The sequence below is a fragment of the Anabrus simplex genome, chromosome 10 (assembly GCF_040414725.1).
Source record: "Anabrus simplex isolate iqAnaSimp1 chromosome 10, ASM4041472v1, whole genome shotgun sequence".
NCBI lineage: Eukaryota > Metazoa > Arthropoda > Insecta > Orthoptera > Tettigoniidae > Anabrus > Anabrus simplex.
This window is the reverse complement of record NC_090274.1, coordinates 116,140,257-116,163,577: the sequence shown is the minus strand read 5'-3', so window position 1 is coordinate 116,163,577 and position 23,321 is coordinate 116,140,257. Positions and strand designations below refer to the sequence as shown.

General features: G+C 38.7%; 1 protein-coding gene across 4 annotated transcripts in view; it reads right to left on the bottom strand.

The window, feature by feature from the left end:
* LOC136881936 (E3 SUMO-protein ligase ZBED1) overlaps window positions 1–18,342 on the bottom strand; it is a 123,757-nt gene extending 105,415 nt beyond the window's left edge. For 2 of the 4 annotated variants that reach the window (XM_067154396.2, XM_067154393.2), the window contains exons 1-2: window positions 18,167–18,342; window positions 7,321–7,402 (exon numbers count right to left, since the gene is read on the bottom strand). In XM_067154396.2, coding sequence (XP_067010497.2) covers window positions 7,321–7,389 — 69 coding nt within the window. In that variant the 5' untranslated portion in view covers window positions 7,390–7,402; window positions 18,167–18,342. Of the gene's footprint in view, window positions 1–7,320; window positions 7,403–14,569; window positions 14,659–18,054 lie in introns of those variants that run through there. The other 2 variants (XM_067154394.2, XM_067154395.2) reach the window with 2 other exon arrangements.
* Between the last annotated feature and the right edge of the window lie 4,979 nt (window positions 18,343–23,321).

Sequence of the window (23,321 nt, the reverse complement as noted above, 5' to 3'; positions counted from 1 at the left end):
TAAGGAAGATCCTCAACTTCAAAAACTGACACCAGTGTGCTCACAATTGACGTCATGTTGTGCAAAGACTGCTGCTTAAGCACTGAACAGATTCGTGAAATGATGAACATCTTGTATGGATCAGCCCAAGACATTATACCCAATGTTCTAGGGCATAGAAAAGTTTCAGCAAAGTGGGTGCCACGTGTTATGAATGATGAACAGAAGGCTCAATGTGTGAATACATGTCAAGAATGGAAGGGGAGACTTCAGCAGGAACCAGATTTTTTGGACAGGGTTATCACATGTGAAGAGTCCTGGTTCCATCATTATGACTCAGAGGCAAAAGAGCAAAGTGCCCATGAAAACATCCTTCCAGTCCAAGACCCAAAAAGGCCAAAGTTCAGGCAACTGCAGGGAAAGTCATGCACCTTTTCTTATTAGCAGGGTATTGTGTACGATCATGTAGTGAAAAAGCAATGTACTGTTACTATTATTACTATTGTGATGCGAGAAAGGGGCCAATGAAAAGAAAAATTGCAGAAAAAATGACCAAACCTTGTTCAAACAGGATGGATCCTGTGCCAGGAAAACACACCTGCACATCACGCAATGAAGACACAAGGCACAATAACTGAATTGGGTAATGAGGTGATGCCACATCCACCTTATTCACCAAACCTAGTACCATGCCACTTGTACCCATTTCCTGCGGTGAGAAAGAAACTTCAGGATCACCGTTTTCAAAGTGATGAAGAGGTAAACAATGCAATTTTGGGTATACTCAAGAGACAATCAAGAAAGGGCTTCAGAGAGCATTTTGAACAGCGAACTGAATGCTATAACTGTTGCACTGTGTTTTGAGGGACAATATTTTGAAGGTCTGTAAGTGAATTTCAATAAAGGCAGCCAATATTTTGCTGTAATAAAATCATCCCGATTTTTTCCTTGACAACCCCTTGTACATTTATTGACAGCATACGACTGTGGAAAAAAATTATAGTGGACATTTTAGAAGATTCAGTGTTTATTTGAAATCATCACTTATACTACTTCTAAATGAAAAACCATTTAGTGCCTTCTTTTCTTTTTACAATATTTTCCTTATTTTTGCTTATCATTGTCTAAATTTTTTAATTTAGGATCCTTCTGGTCATTCATAGCGTGTGAACTGATGTCTTTTGAAAATAAATATATATTTTTACCTTATAGTATACTAATGAAGACATGATTTTACATATTTTATACAAAATGAAAGTGGCGTTCTTGTATTTGCCTGGGTTGATTCACAATGCAATGAAAACTAGGATAATCTTTGCCTCAGAAACTTTGAGCAGAAGAACTGAAAACAATAGCTGAAAGATTCATTTAGCACAAATCTCAGGGTAATGGAGGAATTATTTCATGAGAAAGAAGGCATGTACTTTGGCATGTTTTGTCCTCCATTATTTGGTCTTGTGAACCATGCTTTCTCATTCCTTATGTTATCATCACATTCCTGTCATCGTCTGATTTATTCCAACTTAATTATTTCTACACTTTCAAACTCCACCATTCCATGTTGCCAAACACTAAACCCCATGGTGCAACACCGCCGAAGGGCCTCAGCCTACCAAGCGACCACTGCTCAGCCCGAAGGGCTGCAGATTACAAGGTGTCGATGAATCCTCTTGGCTGTTATACTTGGCAGGGTCGCCATCTCACCATCAAATAATAATAATGTTATTTGTTTTATGTCCCACTAACTACTTTTACAGTCTTCAGAGATGCCGAGGTTACAGAATTTAGTCCCGCAGGAGTTCTTTTACCTGCCAGTAAATCTACCGACACAAGGCTGTTGTATTTGAGCACCTTCAAATACCACCGGACTAAGCCAGGATCGAACCTGCCAAGTTGGGGTTAGAAGGTCAGCACCTTAACCATCTGAGCCACTCAGCCCGGAATCTTACCATCAAAGAGCTCTTCAATTGTAAGTACGTAGACTGAGTGGACCTCGAACCTGATGCCATGTTTCCACACCACGCAATATTGCATCTCAAAGTTACAGTGACCCAAGTAATTACGGGTTGCAGAGGTTTCAAAGTGCTGAAAGAATTATAGGACCGGGCGAGTTGGCCGTGCGTGTAGAGGCGCGCGGCTGTGAGCTTGCATCCGGGAGACCGTTGGGTTCGAGCCCCGCTGTCGGCAGCCCTGAAGATGGTTTTCCGTGGTTTCCCATTTTCACACCAGGCAAATGCTGGGGCTGTACCTTAATTAAGGCCACGGCCGCTTCCTTCCAACTCCTAGGCCTTTCCTATCCCATTGTCGCCATGAGACCTAGCTGTGTCGGTGCGACGTAAAGCAACTAGCAAAAAAAAAAAAAAAAAAAAAAAAAAAAAAAAAAAAAAAAGAATTATAGGAAACCTCACTGGATTATGCCAACATGCATATCAGTGGAAATATAGTGATTTATAATAATCTACATAAGGAAAGGATCGGGCAGGTAGCGACTATGGCCTTAATTTTTTTTTTTTGCTAGGGGCTTTACGTCGCGCCGACACAGATAGATCTTATGGCGACGATGGGATAGGAAAGGCCTAGGAGTTGGAAGGAAGCGGCCGTGGCCTTAATTAAGGTACAGCCCCAGCATATGGCCTTAATTAACCCACTGACATACTAATTTTAATGTACTGAGCATGCGCATGTATACCATTTTGGCATGCATAAGATACAGTTTTACGCTACTAAGATCTATACTTGTAATCCATAACACACTGAATTTTAATCATACCCTTCTTTGAAGTGATGAAGTGCAGCACCCAGAAGAACAATCTGTGTAAGTTTTAATGGTGTGAAAAACCCTAAAACACTCCGGGAAATGCAAAGCCACCAAATACTTTCACACATGCATCTCATTACACTTTTCTTGCTTGTCTTGCTTTCAACACAGTCATGGAATGGTTTAGGGTTATAAGCCTTGTGAAATGTTCCCAGCGAACTCATATAGGAGGAGTTGGGATTTTTTCCTGTTAATAATTGGTCAGCAAAACTGTTTCTTTCAGCAGCTATCTTATCCAATAAAGAGTTGTGAATCACATCTTGAGAAATGTGTAGATGGGTGGGATCTGGAGGGAGGGTTCTGTTTATGATGGATTTTATTCCATAATTTCATATAAAATCATATTTGGATGGTTCATCGCCTGTTTTATTCCATTCCCAGCCATCTTCCTTTGTCTTTTTGTAGGCAGGATGGACTTCATTATCGTCACTTTCAAATGTGTTACATTCTCACGTGAATTTTTTGTTATGCTGCTATAATTTTCACTGCTAGTAATTCTCTAAAACTACATCACTGCCCAATTCACTCGACTATCCCATAATATAAGTTTGATTTTATTCCTTGTAATACATCTACGGCCAGCCATTTCTGCTGATTATCAAACGGGTAATCACCCTACTTGGAGCGGGATTGCCTGCTGCGGGATGCAATCTATGATGTTCATTCCAATCTTAAGAGACAGAGCAGCTTCTCAACTTACAGACAGTATACTGCATGTCATGCCATCTATGGACGGAAGGCTTGAACTAGTTGCAGAAAGCTCACCTCTCAGTAGACCGCCTACCTGGCGTCTGTGTATGAATGGTCACTGCATGTGCAGCTGCCTGGCAGGCGGCAAAGTATGCCAATGAGTTAAGGTATAACCCCCGCATTTGCCTGGTATGAAAATCGTAAACCATCTTCATGGCTGCCGACAGATTGATTCCAACCCACTATCCGCCAAATGCAAGCTGACTGCCACAAGATATCTTAATTAAACTTGATTCATAATAATTTTAGGGGCTGCCTGACCGAAGCGGTAAAGGTGTGCTCGGTTTGCCCAGAAGGACGTGGGTTCAAATCCCCTTCAGGAAGTCGTAAAATTTAAGAAACAAGATTTCCACTACCGGATGTGCATATGGCCCTGAGGTTCACTCAGCCTACACCAAAAATGAATACCAGGTTAATTCCTGGGGGCAAAGGCGGCTGGGCATAGAGCTAACCTCTCTACCCCATCACATGCCGAGGTTAACAATGGTGGGGGCCTTTACCTTCCACTCCTCCAAGGGCCTTCATGACCTGCACGGAGGTGACTTTGCTTTGCTTCAATAATAATAATAATGCATTTTGTTTGTACTCTGATCATTCATATTCTTCTTTTTCTTCTCTTCTACTGCTTTTTCCCACACGTGAGGTCTCAGGTGCGAACTGTGTCACACATGCAGATGTGGCCCAGTTTTACAGTCGGATGACCTTCTTGGTGCCAACCCTGTATGGAGAGATGTAATCACTATTGCATGTTTCTGTGGTGGTTGGTAGTGTAGTACGTTGTCCGAATATGAAGAAGAAAGTGTTGTGACGAAGTCAAACACCCAGTCCCTGAGCCAGAAGAATTAATCAGGCATGGTTAACATCCCCGACCTGGCCAGGAATCAAACCTGAGAACCTCTAAACCGAATGCCTCAGCACTGATCATTCAACCAATGAGTTAGACTCTCTGCTCATTCATATTATAAGAACATATATAAATATACTCCCACCACTCACCCCTTTTTTGTGATTTACTTCATATAACAGTCAAATCTCTACAATAATGATTTTAAAAAGTAAAAGAGAGTTCTTGAGAAGATAAAAAAGAGCAGAGGAAAGAAGTGAATATAAAAAAGAAAACATTTCAGTGTATGACTGGAAGGTATATTAGAATTTATTTGGAAATTTGATATATGAATATTGAAATGTGTAGAAAAACAGTGAGGTCAATAAGTAGTTTTAACATATTGCATGCGACATCAATGAAACAAGTGAGAATAAGTGTACTGTATTGAAGTACATCAATTACAGAGGCTTCCCTGGTGTTTTAAAATAATTATAATTAACTTCAAACTGATACTGAATAGGATTTTGGGCTTATGCGATGTCAAGAAAATAAGGTGAAATTCTTTATTTTTCGCAGAGAACTGTGCTCTGCATCATCAGAAGAAAATCTCAACTGTCCACAAGAAAGGCTTCTTAAACAATGACTTTTTAAAATTTAGACGTTACTATAGAAGTGGAAATGGTACGTTCATATGTCACCAGATGGCTCCACAGACTTGGTACACCGCTAGCGTTCGAAGCAGAAGCTGACTGAACTATCAGAATCAGTCTAAGAGGGTCACATAACATGTATGACATAGACACAAGCCTGGAATGAAACATCTGGTGATGACGAATGTACAAATTTGGAAAACACCAAGACTAAATAACAATAGTGAAGGGACAGGGAAGGGAAGTACCTACGTAAACCCTTAATGGCTGGCAACCAGGTATTACTTAATTAACAAGGACACTGGCTATCAATTTTATGTATATTTTGACTAGAAAAATGTACAGTCTCTTCAAAAAGAGGAATTCCAAATTAAAAATAATAAAACTTTGATCGCTTCACAGACAAACTGAGATATACAAATTGTCACCAATGTACCTGTAATGCACTAGAAAATGTTTCATCACGCTGTGAGGTATATTCTTGAAAATATTAGGGAAAATGTATTGGCATGCCTTGCTCAGGAGGTATGACCTAGAGCACTTTGTTGTAATAGGTAGGTAGGCTTGTCATCACCTTCACTTTCCAATATATGATGGGAAAAAATAGCTGATACAAATTACAAATCTGACTCAGAATCCATTAAGTAATTCTCTATATCTTCAAAGTCAGATCCATCACTTTCATCTTCCAACAAATTTTCCCATACTTCATTACAAATTTTCTGTAATGAAGATGCCACATTTAGACACACTCTGTATTAAAAATTTACATAATAAATCAAATAAAAACATATGTACAGAAGTAAATAACTTAACCGAACAGAAAACTACAAAATAAAATGAAATAGAATAGCAAAGCAGAGCTCAACGGTTTGTTTACAAACACTACAGCAATGGCGCTCAAACAGATGGTCAGAAAACTGCACTCATCTTTTTCCGTGAATTTGTGCCCAAAGAGTTTGTATGAATGAAACTGAACTCATGGCTGCTATGGACATTGAGAATGACCAAAAGTAGACTATCATGTCTGTTGAAGAACTGAGGAAATCGTGATGAAATACAGACATGTCCAATATTCAACAGTTGCCAGTTCTATGGTTAAAATTGGCGACTGACAGTTTTGCACCTAACAAGCAGAGATTTCCACTTCTGCATCAAACATTCTTAGGAGATTGCCATAATTGCATGTGAAATAACAGGAAATCATGATTGAATAAGAGTTCAGTGTACATTAACTGTGCTTAATCACGTAAAGAAAATACCTAAACCATCAAATCATCTGCTTCTACAAAAACATCCTCTCCCTCAATAATGTCTTCCTCGTTCTCCAACAAATATGTGTAAAACCGGAGGCTACCAAACGTTTTCCACTGATTGCCATAAAGTTTAGTCCACGAGTTGACACCACTTTCAATTACAGTGGGATTAATCATTTTTGTATTTTTGCCAACTTTACAAACATTTTCACTTGATAATGAGGCTCTCCTCGCACTTGCACACTAATCGTTGGATTTGTTTCAGCTCTTGTTAGAGCAGAACTCTTAGTAAATTTAAATTTGAAATGGTGTTGTAAATGATCAGTCTCTTGACATCTAGCTAACTTGTGAGTGACCAACATGAAGACTGCCATTCCTACAACTCCAAGCTGCATGGAGATTAAATTAATAAAACTTCACTGATTGTCCGTATTGAACCAAGATAACAAGTTTTATTTTAATTTGGATCCACCTTATTCAATACTTAAAAAATGTTGTTTAGATGAAATTACAACATAGATTTCAATCAGAACTAGTTTTGACGCCCCTCTGTGTCATCATCAGCTGATATAGGTTTTGGAAAAATTAGCAATCACATAAGTTCATCTACGTCAAATTGAACACAATTTAAAACCATATTAACAACTTAAAACTGTGTTACGATTATACTGTCTCTAAGTCCATATTTTCTACAAGTCCGAGACTTGCGAGTCTTAAACCATGTATTGAATAAGGTGGATCCAAATTATAATAAAAGTTGCATGGAGATTGCTGACTTTGCAACTAACCACAATGTTTAACATTATATTTGAGGAAGATTTTGTTGTTTATGCAACTCAACAATTTTGTCATGGATGGCATTTACCTTGTAGAATGCTATCCATACTTTAACTCATTTCCACCAGAAAGTGGAAATTGCCAGTTGTGCCTTCGGATCCCTCATATATCATTTAATTTATCATTTGTTTGTTTATTTACGTTACACATATTTATCAGTAAAATTAATGTCTGAAAGTGTACGGTTAACGATACACCACTTACCGAATCACAAGTCTCCTCGGTATCCGACAGCCCACCTGGCTCACATTTGATGAAGTTAAGTTCTTCCATATCTTTCAAGATTCTAAAAATACAAAATAAGAAAATAACAGATATAAAACAAAATATCTTACACTCAAACTTGACTTTTGGACACTAATGATAATGGCATGTAGTCTCCAGAGAGCCCAGGGGCAAATCTTTTGAGATGACGCCCATGGAGAACATGTGCATCTGAAGCCTCCTTTCACCTTCTGACGCTTTTATCATCAAGAAAAATCTCAAGATTCATTTTACTTCACACTAAGAAGAATAAATTTAAGTTTAATGCAATTTTATGCTCAAAACAAAACTCTATTTTATGCTATTTTACCACACTGTATAAGATCTTAATGGACTATGTTTTCATGTAGCACAGTATATGTACATTTAGAATTTTCAATCCTGGATTGGAAAAAAAAGTCAGAACATTAAAACTATAGACAACCATACTTATTAGTTTCAAAAAACAATACCATGGCCTTATACATCAAAAGACTGAATATTTTTTAATCGCACCATTTTAAACGATAAGTTTTTAAATTTTTTATAATAAGCCCAACAGTTTTTGCACTGTGTTTTTAAAGATTTTACCTAAACAGAAAATAAAATTGTAACACTTGTATGTTTAAAAAATGTAAAGCTGAAAATTTCTTTTCACTGAATATGACCGACAAATAGGTTTGAAACATGTATGAATTTTATGACATGTATCTGTGAGGATGAGGTCTTACTTTGGATGAAATCTAATATTAAAAGTGCCATGAAGAAATAGCCATTGATGGCTAAAATCCTCATCTGGCAGGGAATCCCATTTAAGATCCCTTCACCCAAAAGTCAGCATGCTAACCAATTAGCCAAAGAGCCAGATTATACACAAACTGAAATTGAGATCGAAGTACACCTAGCAGATCTTGTGTCAAATTTACTGTTACTAGAAACATCACTGAGCCTCAGAAGTTGTGAGGTACAACTGTTGAGGACCACTGTTTTAGGACACCACTTGTGACATTCGCTCACCAACTTCTGCATAGTACAGTTGCATCTGGTTGATGGTATTTGCAAGACACTAAGTTCAAAACAAAATAATTTTCTTTAACTGTGCCACAGGTTATAGGAAAACCACAAAATATGTTGCCAAAATGAGGCATACTATGCAAGATGAGCAAAACAGTCTGCCATTGCTTTCCTCACTTGCCAGAAACTGTTATTGCAGCATGATTGGCCTATGAGAAACATCTTTCGTAACACTCAGACACACGTGTGTCAATACTCAGCACTACTCATACCCCAGCCACTTCCATATTGTAGATGAGAATGGGACTTAGGTGGAAGCTACACTCTGCACTGGTCTGAGCCAAGAAACAGATGCTTAAGAAATGGCAATAAGCAGATGGGTTTCCTCACATGTATTGATTTTAGATGCAAGCACACGGACTTATGACTTAGTTGTTCAGCTGCTTTTAACACTTTGAAGACGATGTCACTCCTTGTGGGGTGACGGACGTTCATACCCCTCATGGGCTGTGTCCAGGTTTCCCAGCTGCCTCTGCGGATCAGTGGTAGAGTGTCAATCTCTGCATCCTGGAGGTAGTCAGAATTTTGAAGGGCGGTAGAGTCTATTTGACACTCCATGTTGTAAGATGTCGGCTTGTAAAAGATCTCTGATGACACATTTGGTATTTACCTGATGAAATCTCAGCCACAGACACCGAAGAGAGATTTGGATTACTCTGCCATCTACGGTGTTTCTCTAATAAATCCAAACTAAGTGCACAGTGTTTTTACTCTGTGCTATAGCAGCTGCCTCAGCCTAACTTTCGTCGCGCGCAGCCGCCCTGCTTTAAGCGTGTATACAGTCTTGTATGAAATCTTACCTTATAAAAGATACTGGAAGTGTCATCCTTCACAATGAGAGATTTCATAAATACCATTAGGATTTTCTGCACTCCAATAGCAAGAGTTATGACTGTTCACATGACCATTAAGATGGAACCAGGCCTCATCCGAAAAAAACACAAGCTGTGGGTCCAATAAACGATCATTCAATGATGCAAGATACCACTCACAGTATCTCAATCTTGTGGCTGGATCAGCAGGTTTTAAACAATGGGCCCGTGAAAAACCTGTATGGTTTGATGTGTAACAGCTTTGTAGCTCTGTGTGCAGAATTAACCGTAATCCCTACTTCTTGTGCTAATTTCGTGAGTGATTTATTCGGTGACCGTTCAAGATTCGCACCAGTGTCATCTAGCTTTTCCTCTGTTAAAACTAGTCATGGTGTGCATGTTTTTTATTAACCACTGAACCTTTAGTTTCAAATATATTTACAATTACATGAATCTGTGCTCATGAAGGTAACTCTTCTGCCTGAAATTGCTGAACGAACGCATCGCATACCGTCAAGTTGACTCATGATTAAGATAACTTTTACATATAAAAATACGGTGCAGTGAGAATTGTCTCATCTTAAGCGCCGAGATTCAGCCTAGCTACTGATCCTAGGTCGAATATGTGCACGCAGCTTGCAAGGTCAAGAAACATGTGCGTGCCTCCCATACATCTCCTTAGGTTTCAGAGAGAGGAAACGCTGCTGGATGGTCTGGGTTTATAAGAGAGACCCTGTAACAGGATAGACTAAAATGGAACAATGAAATTGATGAGCAGAAAGCCAAATGGCATCAAATTAAAATGTCTGCACACAGTAGCTTACGCCATGTGATTATTATTATTATCAATTTAGGAAGGCTCGGCTTGTGCCGGTAACATAATGGGCTGACTCAGCCTAAGCAAGGAGTCACCCTCTTGATTATGAAACTACAGGTACATATATGTACAAATATTTACAACAGAAATAATATTATTATTATTATTATTATTATTATTATTATTATTATTATATAAGTTATCATGCAAAACTACTGCTACTATCTGCTGTTGCATTGTTTTGTGTTTTCTCGTAAGGTCTTCATACAGTGCAGTGTCCAATCCTCTCTCTGCACAACAGAGGAGAGAATGTCACTGATGTTTGTCACCTCGTTTATGCTACCATCAGAATTCAATTAGTGGCAAGGAAAATAATGCTATCATTAAATCACTTCAGAAAGTATAATAATAGAACTACAGTGCTCCTATGTCCATGGTTCACTAGGCACAGAAATACATATACAGTCAGAAACACAAGTCCACGTACACCTAAACATTTCATGTAAATATAGACAAAACAGAACATTTCACTTATCTTCACTTATAAAACAAAATGATAGACTTGCAGACACATTATAGCATTAACTAACATTATTAACGTTATTGCTGGCCCCGTGGTGTAGGGGTAGTGTGCTTGCCTCTCACCCAGAGGCCCCGGGTTCGATTTCCGGCCAGGTCAGGGATTTTTACCTCGACCTGAGTGCTGGTTCAAGGTCCACTCAGCCTACGTGATTAGAATTGAGAAGCTATCTGATGGTGAGATAGCGGCCCCGGTATAGAAAGCCAAGAATAACGGCTGAGAGGATTTGTCGTGCTGACCACACGACACCTTGTAATCTGCAGGCCTTCGGGCTGAGCAGCGGTCGCTTGGTAGGACAAGGCCCTTCAAGGTCTGTAGTGCTAAGAGGTTTGGTATTAACATTTTTAACTAACCTTATCAACAGAAAGAATGGCGAGATATCGTTCTTTTATGAAACGAAAGGAATGTTAGGAAAAAAATGAACATACACTCAAAATTTGTCACCCTCATCTGAGGTTCAGTACTTCGTGCTCCATGTTTTGCAGCTATCACAACTTCCAAACCCCAGGGCATCGATTCCACTGGGTTTGTGATGATTTTTTATGAAATTTTACTCTATTCTGTTCTTGTAACAGGTTTCAAATAGTCCTACCTCTTAATGAAATATTTCCTAATCCTCTTACGAAGTCTTTTCCAAAGGTGTTCAATGGGGTTAATGTTGGGGGACTGGGGAGGTGAATGCAACTGCCTGGAAATATTGTAAAGCTGCCATTCTTTCACTATTATAGCAGTATATTTAGGGTCGTTGTCTTGTTGAAAGACTCAGTCATTTCCTAGCCCCAGTTTTTCAGCACACTGTTTCAGATTTTCCTTTAATACATCCAGATACTGCCATTTATCCATTTTATTTTTACTAAGGACAAAATTTAGGGGCAAAAGATCTCTATAGGTTGATGCCCCGAACAAATAACATTTAAAAAAAAAAGAATTGCTTGTCCAAGCACTGGACATGCAGGCCCAAACAAGAACGTTTCCACCTCCATATTTCACTGATGAAAGATTTTTCTTCTGGAGGCTTTCTGCGAACTTTCTACACTCATCACACTGAAATAAATTGAACTTAGTCTTGTCTGTCAAGAGAGCATTATTCCAATAATTGGAGTTCTTATCCTTGTGCAATTTTCAAATTCTAGTCACTTCTTCTCATTAGCAGTACTAATGTAAGGCTCCTTTCTTGCTGATCTCTTCCAGAAACCCACAATTTTTAATGTTGTTCTTATTGTAATTGGATGGACAGTCTTTCCACTAGTCTGTGCAATATCCATTGCCAATTCAGTAGCTCTAATATTGGGTGAAGAACTGATTGTTCTAATGCTGTGCCATTTATCACAGAGATTTGAAGATCTACCACTTCTGGGTTGATTTTGTACATCACCTCGTGCCTTATGGTTTCGAATTACTGTCTGGGGCCTGTTTCATAAAGCTACAAGTCCACAAGTTACAAGTAATTTTTCATACAAGTTGTTGGAAAAAATTAATTCCTGTTTCATAAAAGCACTTGTAGGTACAAGTGAATTTATTGTCAACAAGTCAAAATTCATGTTGTGTTTCATAAAGATACTTGTAGGTTACAAGAACTTGAAGAAAATACAATTTTCTTACAAGTTGTTTGAGACATGTTAGGTTGAATACAAGTCTGTTTAATTTGCTGTTAAATACTCAATAGTCAATTAATTTTCAAGCTTTGTGTTAATTTTCATGTGGAACATGGAATTGTTAGGCCTATATAGTAGTAGTGATGGTGATGAAGATATAATAGGGGGTGGACAAAGACGTAAAAGAACTTTCAGAAGTAGGGTTAACATGGTTTTCACAGGCTTTTATGATTACAACGAAAGTTTTAGAATGAGTTCAGTAAAACTGGAGTCACTCCTACAAGAGGCAGGTAATCAACTTCAACGTGCAACTAACATTCTCTTGACAGACAAGACTAAGTTCAATTTATTTCAGTGTGATGAATGGAGAAAGTTCGCAGAAAGCCTCCAGAAGAAAAATCTTCCGTCAGTGAAATATGGAGGTGGAAACATTCTTGTTTGGGCCTGCATGTCCAGTGCTTGGATAAGCAATTTTTTTTTTTTTTAATGTTATTTGTTCGGGGCATCAACCTATAGAGATCTTTTGCCCCTAAATTTTGTCCTTAGTAAAAATAAAAATAGATAAATGGCAGTATCTGGATGTATTAAAGGAAAATCTGAAACAGTGTGCTGAAAAACTGGAGCTAGGAAATGACCGAGTCTTTCAACAAGACAACGACCCTAAATATACTGCTATAATAGTGAAAGAATGGCAGCTTTACAATATTTACAGGCAGTTGCATTCACCTCCCCAGTCCCCCAACATTAACCCCATTGAACACCTTTGGAAAAGACTTCGTAAGAGGATTAGGAAATATTTCATTAAGAGGAAGGACTATTTGAAACCTGTTACAAGAACAGAATAGAGTAAAATTTCATAAAAAATCATCACAAACCCAGTGGAATCAATGCCCTGGGGTTTGGAAGCTGTGATAGCTGCAAAACATGGAACATGAAGTACTGAACCTCATATGAGGGTGACAAATTGTGAGTGTATGTTCATTCTTGTTCCTAACTTTCCTTTCGTTTCACAAAAGAACGATGTCTTGCCATTCGTTCCGTTGATAAGGTTAGTTAATAACGTTAATACCAAACCTCTTGGCACTACAGCCCTTGAAGGGCCTTGCCCTACCAAGTGACCGCTGCTCAGCCCGAAGGCCTGCAGATTACGACGTGTCGTTGGTCAGCACGAAGAATCCTCTCAGCCGTTATTCTTGGCTTTCTATACCGGGGCCGCTATCTCACCGGCAGATAGCTCCTCAATTCTAATCACGTAGGCTGAGTGGACCTTGAACCAGCACCCAGGTCGAGGTAAAAATCCCTGACCTGGCCGGGAATCGAACCTGGGGCATCCGGGTAAGAGGCAAGCACGCTACAACAGTTACTTACAGCAGTTGTAAATGCAGTGAATATTGTCAAGTTTCCCACAGTTGTTGACTGACCAGAGGAAACTGGCCACATAGTTCAAGAGTTCTGTGCTATTGGTTGTATTCCTCAAGTATGTGGACATATTGATGGAACATGCATACCAAGAAACAGCACTCTTTCTCAATGCTTTGATGCTGGTTGGTGTCCAATTCCAAGTGCTATTCTTCTTGGAGATTCAGAGTAACCACTTGAAGAATGGCTCATTACACCCGTCTTAGATAATATAAATCACCCTGCAGTTATGTGGTTTAATAAATCTCATAGGTCAACAAGACGTATAATTGAAAATGCCACTGGGATCTTAAAAGAGAAATTTCCTTGTGTCAATCATCTTAGAGTTAACCATATTTTTGCAGCTAATATTTTTATTTGTTGTGTTACACTTTGTAATATATCAAGAGAACTTCAAGGTCAGAATATGATGAACATAGAACCTGTTGGAAATGAAAATGATGAATCAGATTTTGACTATGTACTGCAGAATATTATAAAATTATTATGTACAAAGTTGTATACCATGATAACCTAACCAAAAAATTTAAGTGATAAGGATGTAGGCCTATGTGACGATATATGTTTTAGTACTTATAACAGTGGTCTTCTTTAAATTCTGCAAGACATCTCCAATATGTAAAATCTACATTGTCTGTCATAAGATCCAGAGATAAGATGATATTATGAATATTCCTCCACTCTCCAACTTACCTTCTTTCGTGAGTGAAGGAGAGAAAGCTCCTAACAAAATTTCTTCGCATCCCTGATTTCATTCAGGATTAAAATGTTCTTTGCAATTTGTTGTATAGAACTACTCATGTTTGGCTCCACTTGGCTATCTCACAGAAATCAGCTGACTCGTAAGACTTGTATTGAAATGTAGCAAACTTACAATTGTAGAAATTTTGTTTATGAAACAAAAATTTCCTACCTGTAACTACAACCTGTACACTTGTAGACTTGTAGCTTTATGAAACAGGCCCCTGATCACTTGAATAGCTTCTTTTCACTATCTCACCAATACTTCACAACGAAAACCCCTTTGCATGAATTTCAGTTATAACGTCCTCCTGGTATTTCAGTTCTTTTGGAACACATTTGTGAATAAAACATCCAACTCGATAACATAGTTGTAGAATAAAAACTCGGATGGTACCTGCAATTGACTCTTTAAGTGTGTGTTGACTTTTGTTCCTAGCTCAGTACGACTTGTAAGGTTGTGTATGTTTACAGTGAATGCTCTTAGTTCAAGGGCAGAAGTATTTACTGACTGGAAGGACATCACATGTGCAGATATCGAAACAATCAATATTCAGTAAGGGTCTGCCAAGAAATTATGAAATAATGGGGTGTATGTAGACTTCCATTCCCAAATATAACTTGAATTCAAATCTTATCACACAAGTGTAAAGTACAAGGAAACTTTGAATAGCATGTAAACAAACCACTCAACACAGACGACAATGTGCCACAACAACAAAGAAAAATATGCCCCACTGCCCACTAAATAACCGTATGTCACCCCAATAGGGGACCATACATATGGTAACTTAGAAGGTAGAAATTCAGTATGTGTAACATAAGATTTGTAGCATCATAAGGCATTTGAAATGTTACAAATCTTATATGGAGAGACGTGTTCACTCCAACAGCCAGGGCCTCACACTCCGTCCCCCAGAAATACATTTACTTTTATAATCTAACATAATTTATCACACGCCATTATTCATTGCTCAAGCACACTAAGGCATTTCCAATGGCTGAGATACAATCAAATATGACGTCATTCCCAGCAATGAAGTGAAATGCATTCCATTATCAACCCGCATGCAACAAAAACACAACTAAATGCAATGTGGAACAAAACAATGTAGTCAGACCAATAGGCTATATGTCTCCAGGAGGCATAATGAATTACTTCAGCATTTTGAATGTGCTGTTCTCACTGTACCAAATGCTAGAGACCTAATGCCGCTTCGTGGCTCTAACCTGGGGGCTTACGCCCTAAAACCCCCTTTGCTTGATCCCAGTTCAATGGTTTTGTCACTAGCCAGACTTAACCAATCCAGACCAATGGTTTTGTCACTAGCCAGACCTAACCAATCCAGACCAATAGTTTTGTCATGAGTTGGCAGCCCTGTGCACCGCACAATCACAACCTTCGCGAGAAGTCGGTGAGAAAGAAACATATGACAGTGCAATTGTGCTTAGATGTCTACGCTGAAAAATTGTTGCAGGAACTGAAATTTAGCCACTTTGAAGATAAGGTATATATTTTTGGTTATTATCTAGATTCCTAGCCCATTACAACCTGAAATACGGTATGTACATTGCATTTCTGCAGTCTACCAGTTGTTCATGTTGCTCAATGTTTTTAAAATAGTGACTGAAATTATGAAAAGTACCTTATCCTATACTGGTGTGCATGAACAAAGCTGCTAAACTACAAGATGTCAGCCAAAGAACAGGAAATGATTCAACTCCCCTCACATAGTTGTGCGCTCCACGCTCAGCGAGAGTTTGTAAGCTTTTTGCGAGGAAACAGGCACAACAAAATAGCAGTGGCAGCTGGTGCAAAAAATCAGTTGTGTGCTATAACCCATCCTTCCTCCAAAACATATTTAGAAACATATGCGGTTTTCAATAGGCCATACTGAACAAATATGCAAATAACCCCAACACATATACACATTCCTCATACAAAACTAATTAAACACACAATAACACCTGCAATGACAAAATATTCGCAAACTCAGAAAAACTTTGTGTGAGCGTGCAAATATAGAACTTCTCAATGTTACCAAAATCAATTAAATAAAACCAGCAACATCATAATGCAAAATTACATTTTATATTGTAATAGTGAAATTTATAAACTAGACATTTTGTAATTAAAATAAATCACAACATCCTGTCCTTATTTTGACAACGTAAAAAGTGCAATTTGCACAGTTCATCGATTCACGAATGTGACTATGGAATAGGCAAGTTGGAAGTAATAAAGGACCTGGCAGGAACAGCTAATGGCTTCCTCTACAGTATTTTGTATTCCCGTTTGCCTTGAGCAATCCCCTCTTAAATACTACCGCTCAGTCAAGAGGGTCTCATTTCGGTTGAAATGCAAATGTGACCAGTGCTGCCTCTCTGCGGTTGAACGAATCCTGTGAAGTAATATCTTGGCTGTTGTTTCCACAGCACATCAGAGAAGCTGGACACGCATGCGCAAAATGCCGAGTTCCTGTTTCCTCGCAAAAAGCTTACAAACTCTCGCTGAGCTGTGATTTGCACAGCACCCGGCGTGGAGCGCACAACTATGTGAGCGGAGTTGAATCATTTCCTGTTCTTTGGCTGACATCTTTTTCAATGCACTGTATTTGATTGTGGATAATAATATTAAAGTAATTTATTTTTTAAATAGACAATGTGCAGCAGCACTTCACCTCATAAGGTATGGCCAGCCCTGCTCAATAGAGGACACTAATAATAATTAAATGTGGCCTCTGGAGAGCCTTGGGGCAGGTCTTTTGAGTTGACATCCATGAGCAACCTGTGCATCTGCGAGGATGCGGCCTAATCTCGGATGAAATCCAAGATTAGAGACGCCACGAAGACCCAGTTCCCTGAGCGAGAGCAAAAAGCCAATGAAGGCAGGGAATACACCCAAGATCCCTTGCACCAAACTGGTTTACACATAAACTTATTGTTACCAGAAATATCATAGATACCCGGAAGTTGTGAAGCACACCCGTTGAGAACCACTGTTGTAGGATAAGACTTTCCTTACTTCTCCAACCAGCAATTGCATCTGATTGATGATATTAGCAAGTCGCCCAGTTCGAAAGAAAACTGTGCTAGGAGAATTTTGACTAATCAGGAAGCGGCGACATCTTCTCTTTATTTTAGCTTATGATTGCACGAGGATGAGGTGATTGTTGTTAGGGACAAATAGATGAGAGCCTCAGGGCGAAAAATTATGATCTCTTAAACAGCGGTTTCCAGGGAGTAGCGAATAAGGCGGAAAATCTCAATTGATTTGCACTACCGGGAGGGTAGTCTTTGAGGTAATATAACCTGCAAATCAGAGGAAAACATGCGGGGAAAAAAATATACGTTTAGTATTTTAATGAGCTGGAGAAATCTCTCTTCTTAAGAAACAAATTCAAACAGAATTAATAACATGTATAAAACAAGAGCATCATCGCGACAAGAATCGATACTAATTACGTAACCTCAACACCTGATGGAAACTTCACTCCTTCAGTAAAAAAAAAAGTGTCGCAACTCAAAAATGCTGACTTTCTAGAAGACCGTTTTAAAGGTGTAAAAATAGCTAAATAAAATCACATAATGCAATTTTACAATTCATTTCCCCTTGAAAAATAACAAATTTCTTTGTGTTAAGTATAGGACTTGTACCTGAATTAATGTAATGAACCTATTGTCTTGTCTTGATAATTTGATGGGCTTCGCGTGATAGTAATGAACCTATTGGGAAAAAGTGTATATAAGAAATCTTATTTGAACTTACGACAGTTATCTACTGGAACGGATAGCGATATTTACTGTTCGAAGATCAGAAGAATGCATAGGTCCACTGAGACACGGGGTGAAGGGGGTTTTCGCCAGCCAAGTCTGTGACAAAATCGTTGTCGTAACAATCCCGCTGCTATACCCAGGCGACTTATTATTACTCTCCGTTGCAAAGCGAATGCTCCGTTGCAATTCGAATTCAGAGACTCAGAATATTTGTATCCGGCGTATCTGTGACTTTCACCTGTGATTCAGTCTTCTTCTCCTTCTACTCCTTGATATTTGGTTGGGCTTGGTATTTGACTGACACCCAGTTCCAATACTTTTCGAATGAAACACTTCACGATACTATTAACCACGATTTATGATGATTAATAAAACTTTATCTCACAATTTGCATATCTATGAAAAACTGTAAACTTCTTGGTAAGTACCGTATAGGGATCACACATTAATATGAGGGATTAATGCAACTATGTAGAAAGTACGTGAACATGTTGATCACTAACAGGAGGGAAAATCTGCATACGAGAGAATCACACTACGAGTAAGCACGTGGCACAAGGTACTAATTCTTCACGCCGAAGTGATCCATCTTGGCGTATTGCTACATTACGAACGTGACCGGATCTACAATTCGGAAGAACATATATGATATATCAACAACTAAAAGAGATAGTTTTGAGGAGGGGATAACACAAATCAGAGGGTTGAGATGTAGGTATTGCTCAAGGAATATGTAAAAGTACCAGAAACGTGTGTTATTACGAACGTGATACCCTAATCCTTACCTAATGAATTTTAGTCAGGTTAACAAAAGAACAACGCATCAAAACACATGTGATAGAACGGACAAATGACAGTAGTAGTACAAACAAGGGTCGCAGTAGCTGCAGTAGCTATATATCAAGTAAACGAACCGAAACAAATCTAGAATAGGCAGAGAAGACAAATTAGAAGTGATAAGTTGTTAATGATACAACTATTAACAAGAAAGTTAAACTGTTGGAATTACTTTTTGATTTTAGCATCATCCGGAAATCTATTTAACTTAATGTGTATATTATCTCTGGGGTCGGGTTATATACAATACAATCAACCCTTGTTGGAAGAGGGAGTCGTAAACGTATTAGGCTTGTAAGGAAACGTGTTCGAGAAGGATTATATAACGGGCATTGTAAAATGAGATGATTTGAATCCGCCTCAGTTGAACCACATTGATATATTGGCTGGTTGGTAATGTTGAAACGATATTTATACAGGGGTGTAAGAGCATGGTTGAACCGTAGCCAAATAATATTGATTATATGTCGTCGTGTGTATGTTGTTCATTGATACCAGTGTTTAGTAGGCAGAGAGGGTTGGATTCTGTGATAGAATTTCCCTTTTATACCAGCGGTTTCATTCCAGAACTGTTGCCGTAATGATGTTTGATTTCCCTTTAGTATTGGAATTAAATAAGTTACTGGAGTCATAAATGTCATTGGAGGGGTGGTGAGAGTGAAGCTTCTTTGGTAGCTTTATCCGCTTTTTCGTTACTTGGAATGTTTTTGTGTACCGGAATCCATATAATCGTAATCTGTACACCATAATTATGTAAGTCATATAGTAGCTGCTTAACATTATAAACATACAAATTAAGTGTGAATTTAGAGGATTTGATAGATTGTAACGCGGATAGGGAATCTGTGAAGATATTGGCATTTGGAATCGATTCTTTTTTTTATATACAGTAGAGTTTGTCTTATTGCAATGAGTTCCGCTGTGAATATAGAGCAGTATGGGTGAAGTTTGTATAGTTCAATGTGCTGATTTCGTTCATAATAAAACGCAGCACCTATTCCACAGACATTCTTAAAGCCATCGGTATAGAAATTATGACCAATATTAGTATATGATATTCGAAGTTTTTTAGAGGTTGATGAAAAAGTAGATATCCTAAACGGTATCATAGCAAAACTAGCAGGAGTAGCTATTATAGTTGCTGGGTAGTATTGGACTACGTCATGCGATACTGTATAAGGAGGGAGGGCTGCACTCCGTATGAGATTTGTTTGTAGTGCCGATACTTGTTGAAATACAACTATTAAGAGCAGGGGTTCGTTTATCTCGCATGTTAGAAGAATTGTATCGTTCATACAGTAGTTGCAGTTTCGGGACAATAGGATTAGAAACTTTTATTAAAGGTCGCAGTAGGTACTTGGAAGCAAGGTATTGTCGGTGAATATGGAGTGGTGGTTCTCCCGTTTGAACTTGCAAAGCATTCGTCGGTGTAGATGGTAATGCTTGGTGTTGAATAGTTTTTTGCATATTAAGTGATGAGGGATTGACAATATCAATGATATGTGCGCAATAATCTAGGCGTGAACGAATTGTAGCGCAGAACACTGACTTGGCTGTTGTAGGATCGCCCCCGCCCCCCGACCTCCCCCCCCCCCCATGACCGTCGTGCAATAGCTTTGAGCAGTTTTATATAATTAGCAGCGGTATTTCTGAGATATTGGACATGTTTAGATAAATTTAGTTTGTTATCTAGGATGATACCTAGATATTTATGATGTGTGTTTATCGGTAACTTATATGAAGCCACTGTTAGAGGTTCTGCGTTGTAGACCCGTTTATGCGTAAAAATGAGTGCTGAACACATAGGTGGAGATAGTGATAAACCATGGGCACAAAGCCAATTCTGTACTTCAAGGATTATTTTAGTAATAGAATTACGAGCACTATCAATATCACTCTCTGATGTATAAATGACTATATCATCAGCATAGAGTAGGATACGGGTATGTTGTAGTAAAAGTTGTTCTAGGTCTGCGAGATACAATACAAATAATATGCCACTAAAAATATCACCCTGAGGAATTCCATTCGTAGCCTGACGTGAAAGAAGTGGAGATTAGGGGTATGTTATTATGAGCGTTCTGTATGTAAGGAGGTTTCGCAGTAGTTTGATGAAACAAGTAGGAATGCCTTTGGATGATAAGGAGGCCCATAACATAAGTAACGGGACTGAATCAAACACCCCACGTATATCAAGGAAAATGGCAACTGTATGGTATTTGCGTGTTTTAGCAAGCAATATGTCGGTTATAAGGATATTAATAGCATTATATGAACTGCGACCTTTAAAATACGCATATTGCTGTTTGGGAACTAATGAATGGTATTCTAAGTACCATAAAAAAAGTTGAAGCATTATTTTAAAAAATGTTTTTGCATGTGCAAGATGCTAATACTATTCCTCGAATATTCTTGGGATCGTTCAACGATAGGCGTGGTTTGGAAACAGGTACTAGGAAAAATTTATTCCAGTCGTCTGGAGGGGTGGACGTATGTAGGACGTGGTTTAGTGGTTAACAAGTTCTCGTAAGGCCTCATTGGGGAGGGCTTTTATCATCTTGTAATTAAGGTAATCTGGACCAGGTGTGGATGTTGTACATTTTTGTAAAGTGGCTGTGAGTTTACTCAGGGTGATGGGGCTGCACCGGACCCAAAACGAAAAAACACATCCGACGGGAGATTCGAGGACGTGGACTCCGATCAGGAGAGGTAGATAACAGCCTCGAACTGAAGACTTTGATTAATAATAATAATAATAATAATAATAATAATAATAATAATAATTCATGACAAGGAAAGACAACTAACTACCAGCAATAAAAAATCAAATTAAATTAAATGAGGGTTTATTAAGATAAAACGTAAATGCAAAAAAGGAAGCCACCAAAAAAATTGAAACATTATTACATACGTGCTTTCGTCCTTCAGGTTAGTAGCTTTTGAGCACAACATACCATAAACATATGGATAAACAATACCTTGAGACGTGCTCACGGCTTAATTGATATTTTCACAACATCTTTAAACACCTACAACAGGAAGGATCCTCACAGACTTATTTTGGTCATTTCTTTCCGCGAAGCAGTTCACATTATATTTTCCAAACATTACTCAAACCTCCATCATTATTACGGCATCAACAATGACCATCACAAGGATAAAAGATCACGCAGCCCTCTCGGAGTAGAGCGACAAATAGTTACATGAAGGCAATGAAGGTATCGAGATGGCCAGGAGTGCAGTATCTCTGTACCAAAGAGCACACAAAAGGCAAAGAAAATAAAGCGGGTGTGCGCATCACGCGAATTGAAATGAAACAAAATGGCGGCCATAAGAACGAGCAAAACGGTCATAAAATAGACCAAGATAAAAATAATAAACACAGCACTCGAAGTGAAAAACAAGTGTACGAGGAATGAATGAAAAGGAACATAAATTAACTGACCGATACGACATCCATTTAGCCCCTCGCTCGCTCTCACACATACACACAGACATTCAGGCATTGTCGATATCGGGTAACAATAAGATCAATAACCTCTTTTCAAAACAGATCGCAAACACATGTAGTATGACTCACCTGGCCATAAGTAAGTTCCCGCACACGACGTAGAAACGTGCACACTGCAAAAATATATATATAAGCAGGACGATATGGACCCACGGCCCACGTACAAGCCCACCAACACAGGTACTGGGTACGACGTATCTCCGTGTCGACACCCAGAGCCTAGTAACATTTGGTGGCAATAAAGAAGTATAATGTCGTGCACATGATGACAGTTCTCGTAGAGACCCAGTTACCTCGTCACCACCACCACAATAATGCCCGCAAACACACACCCATTCATATCGCGGGGCAAAGACGTATATCAGTCAGTCGTGATTACGAGGCACTTAAAACAGCCACAAGATAAACATAAAATAAAAGCGAAAACACAGGCTCACATTACCTGAGGTTGAAGCTGATCAATTAAAAATCAGAATATGAATACAGGCGGAGTTTAAACCTGATAAAAACCCATCGATAATTCAAAAATGCTACTCCGAGTAGAGGCGACTCCATCTTTCTTTCTTTTCTTCAGGTCATAACAACAACAAAGACGTCAAGTCAAGGAGATAAAAGACTCGCGGAAGGAAGGACCATCCGTTTACCTCTGCGGTACAGTTTGGGAAATAGTTAATAGTCAGTTTAGTGAAGTCAAACGAGAGCTAATGCAAGCTCTTAGCAATCACAGATAAACCTACATGTTATGAACATGCTAAACGAGCATGTTTCATCATCCCACAGCCCCGTTTTAAAATGTGTC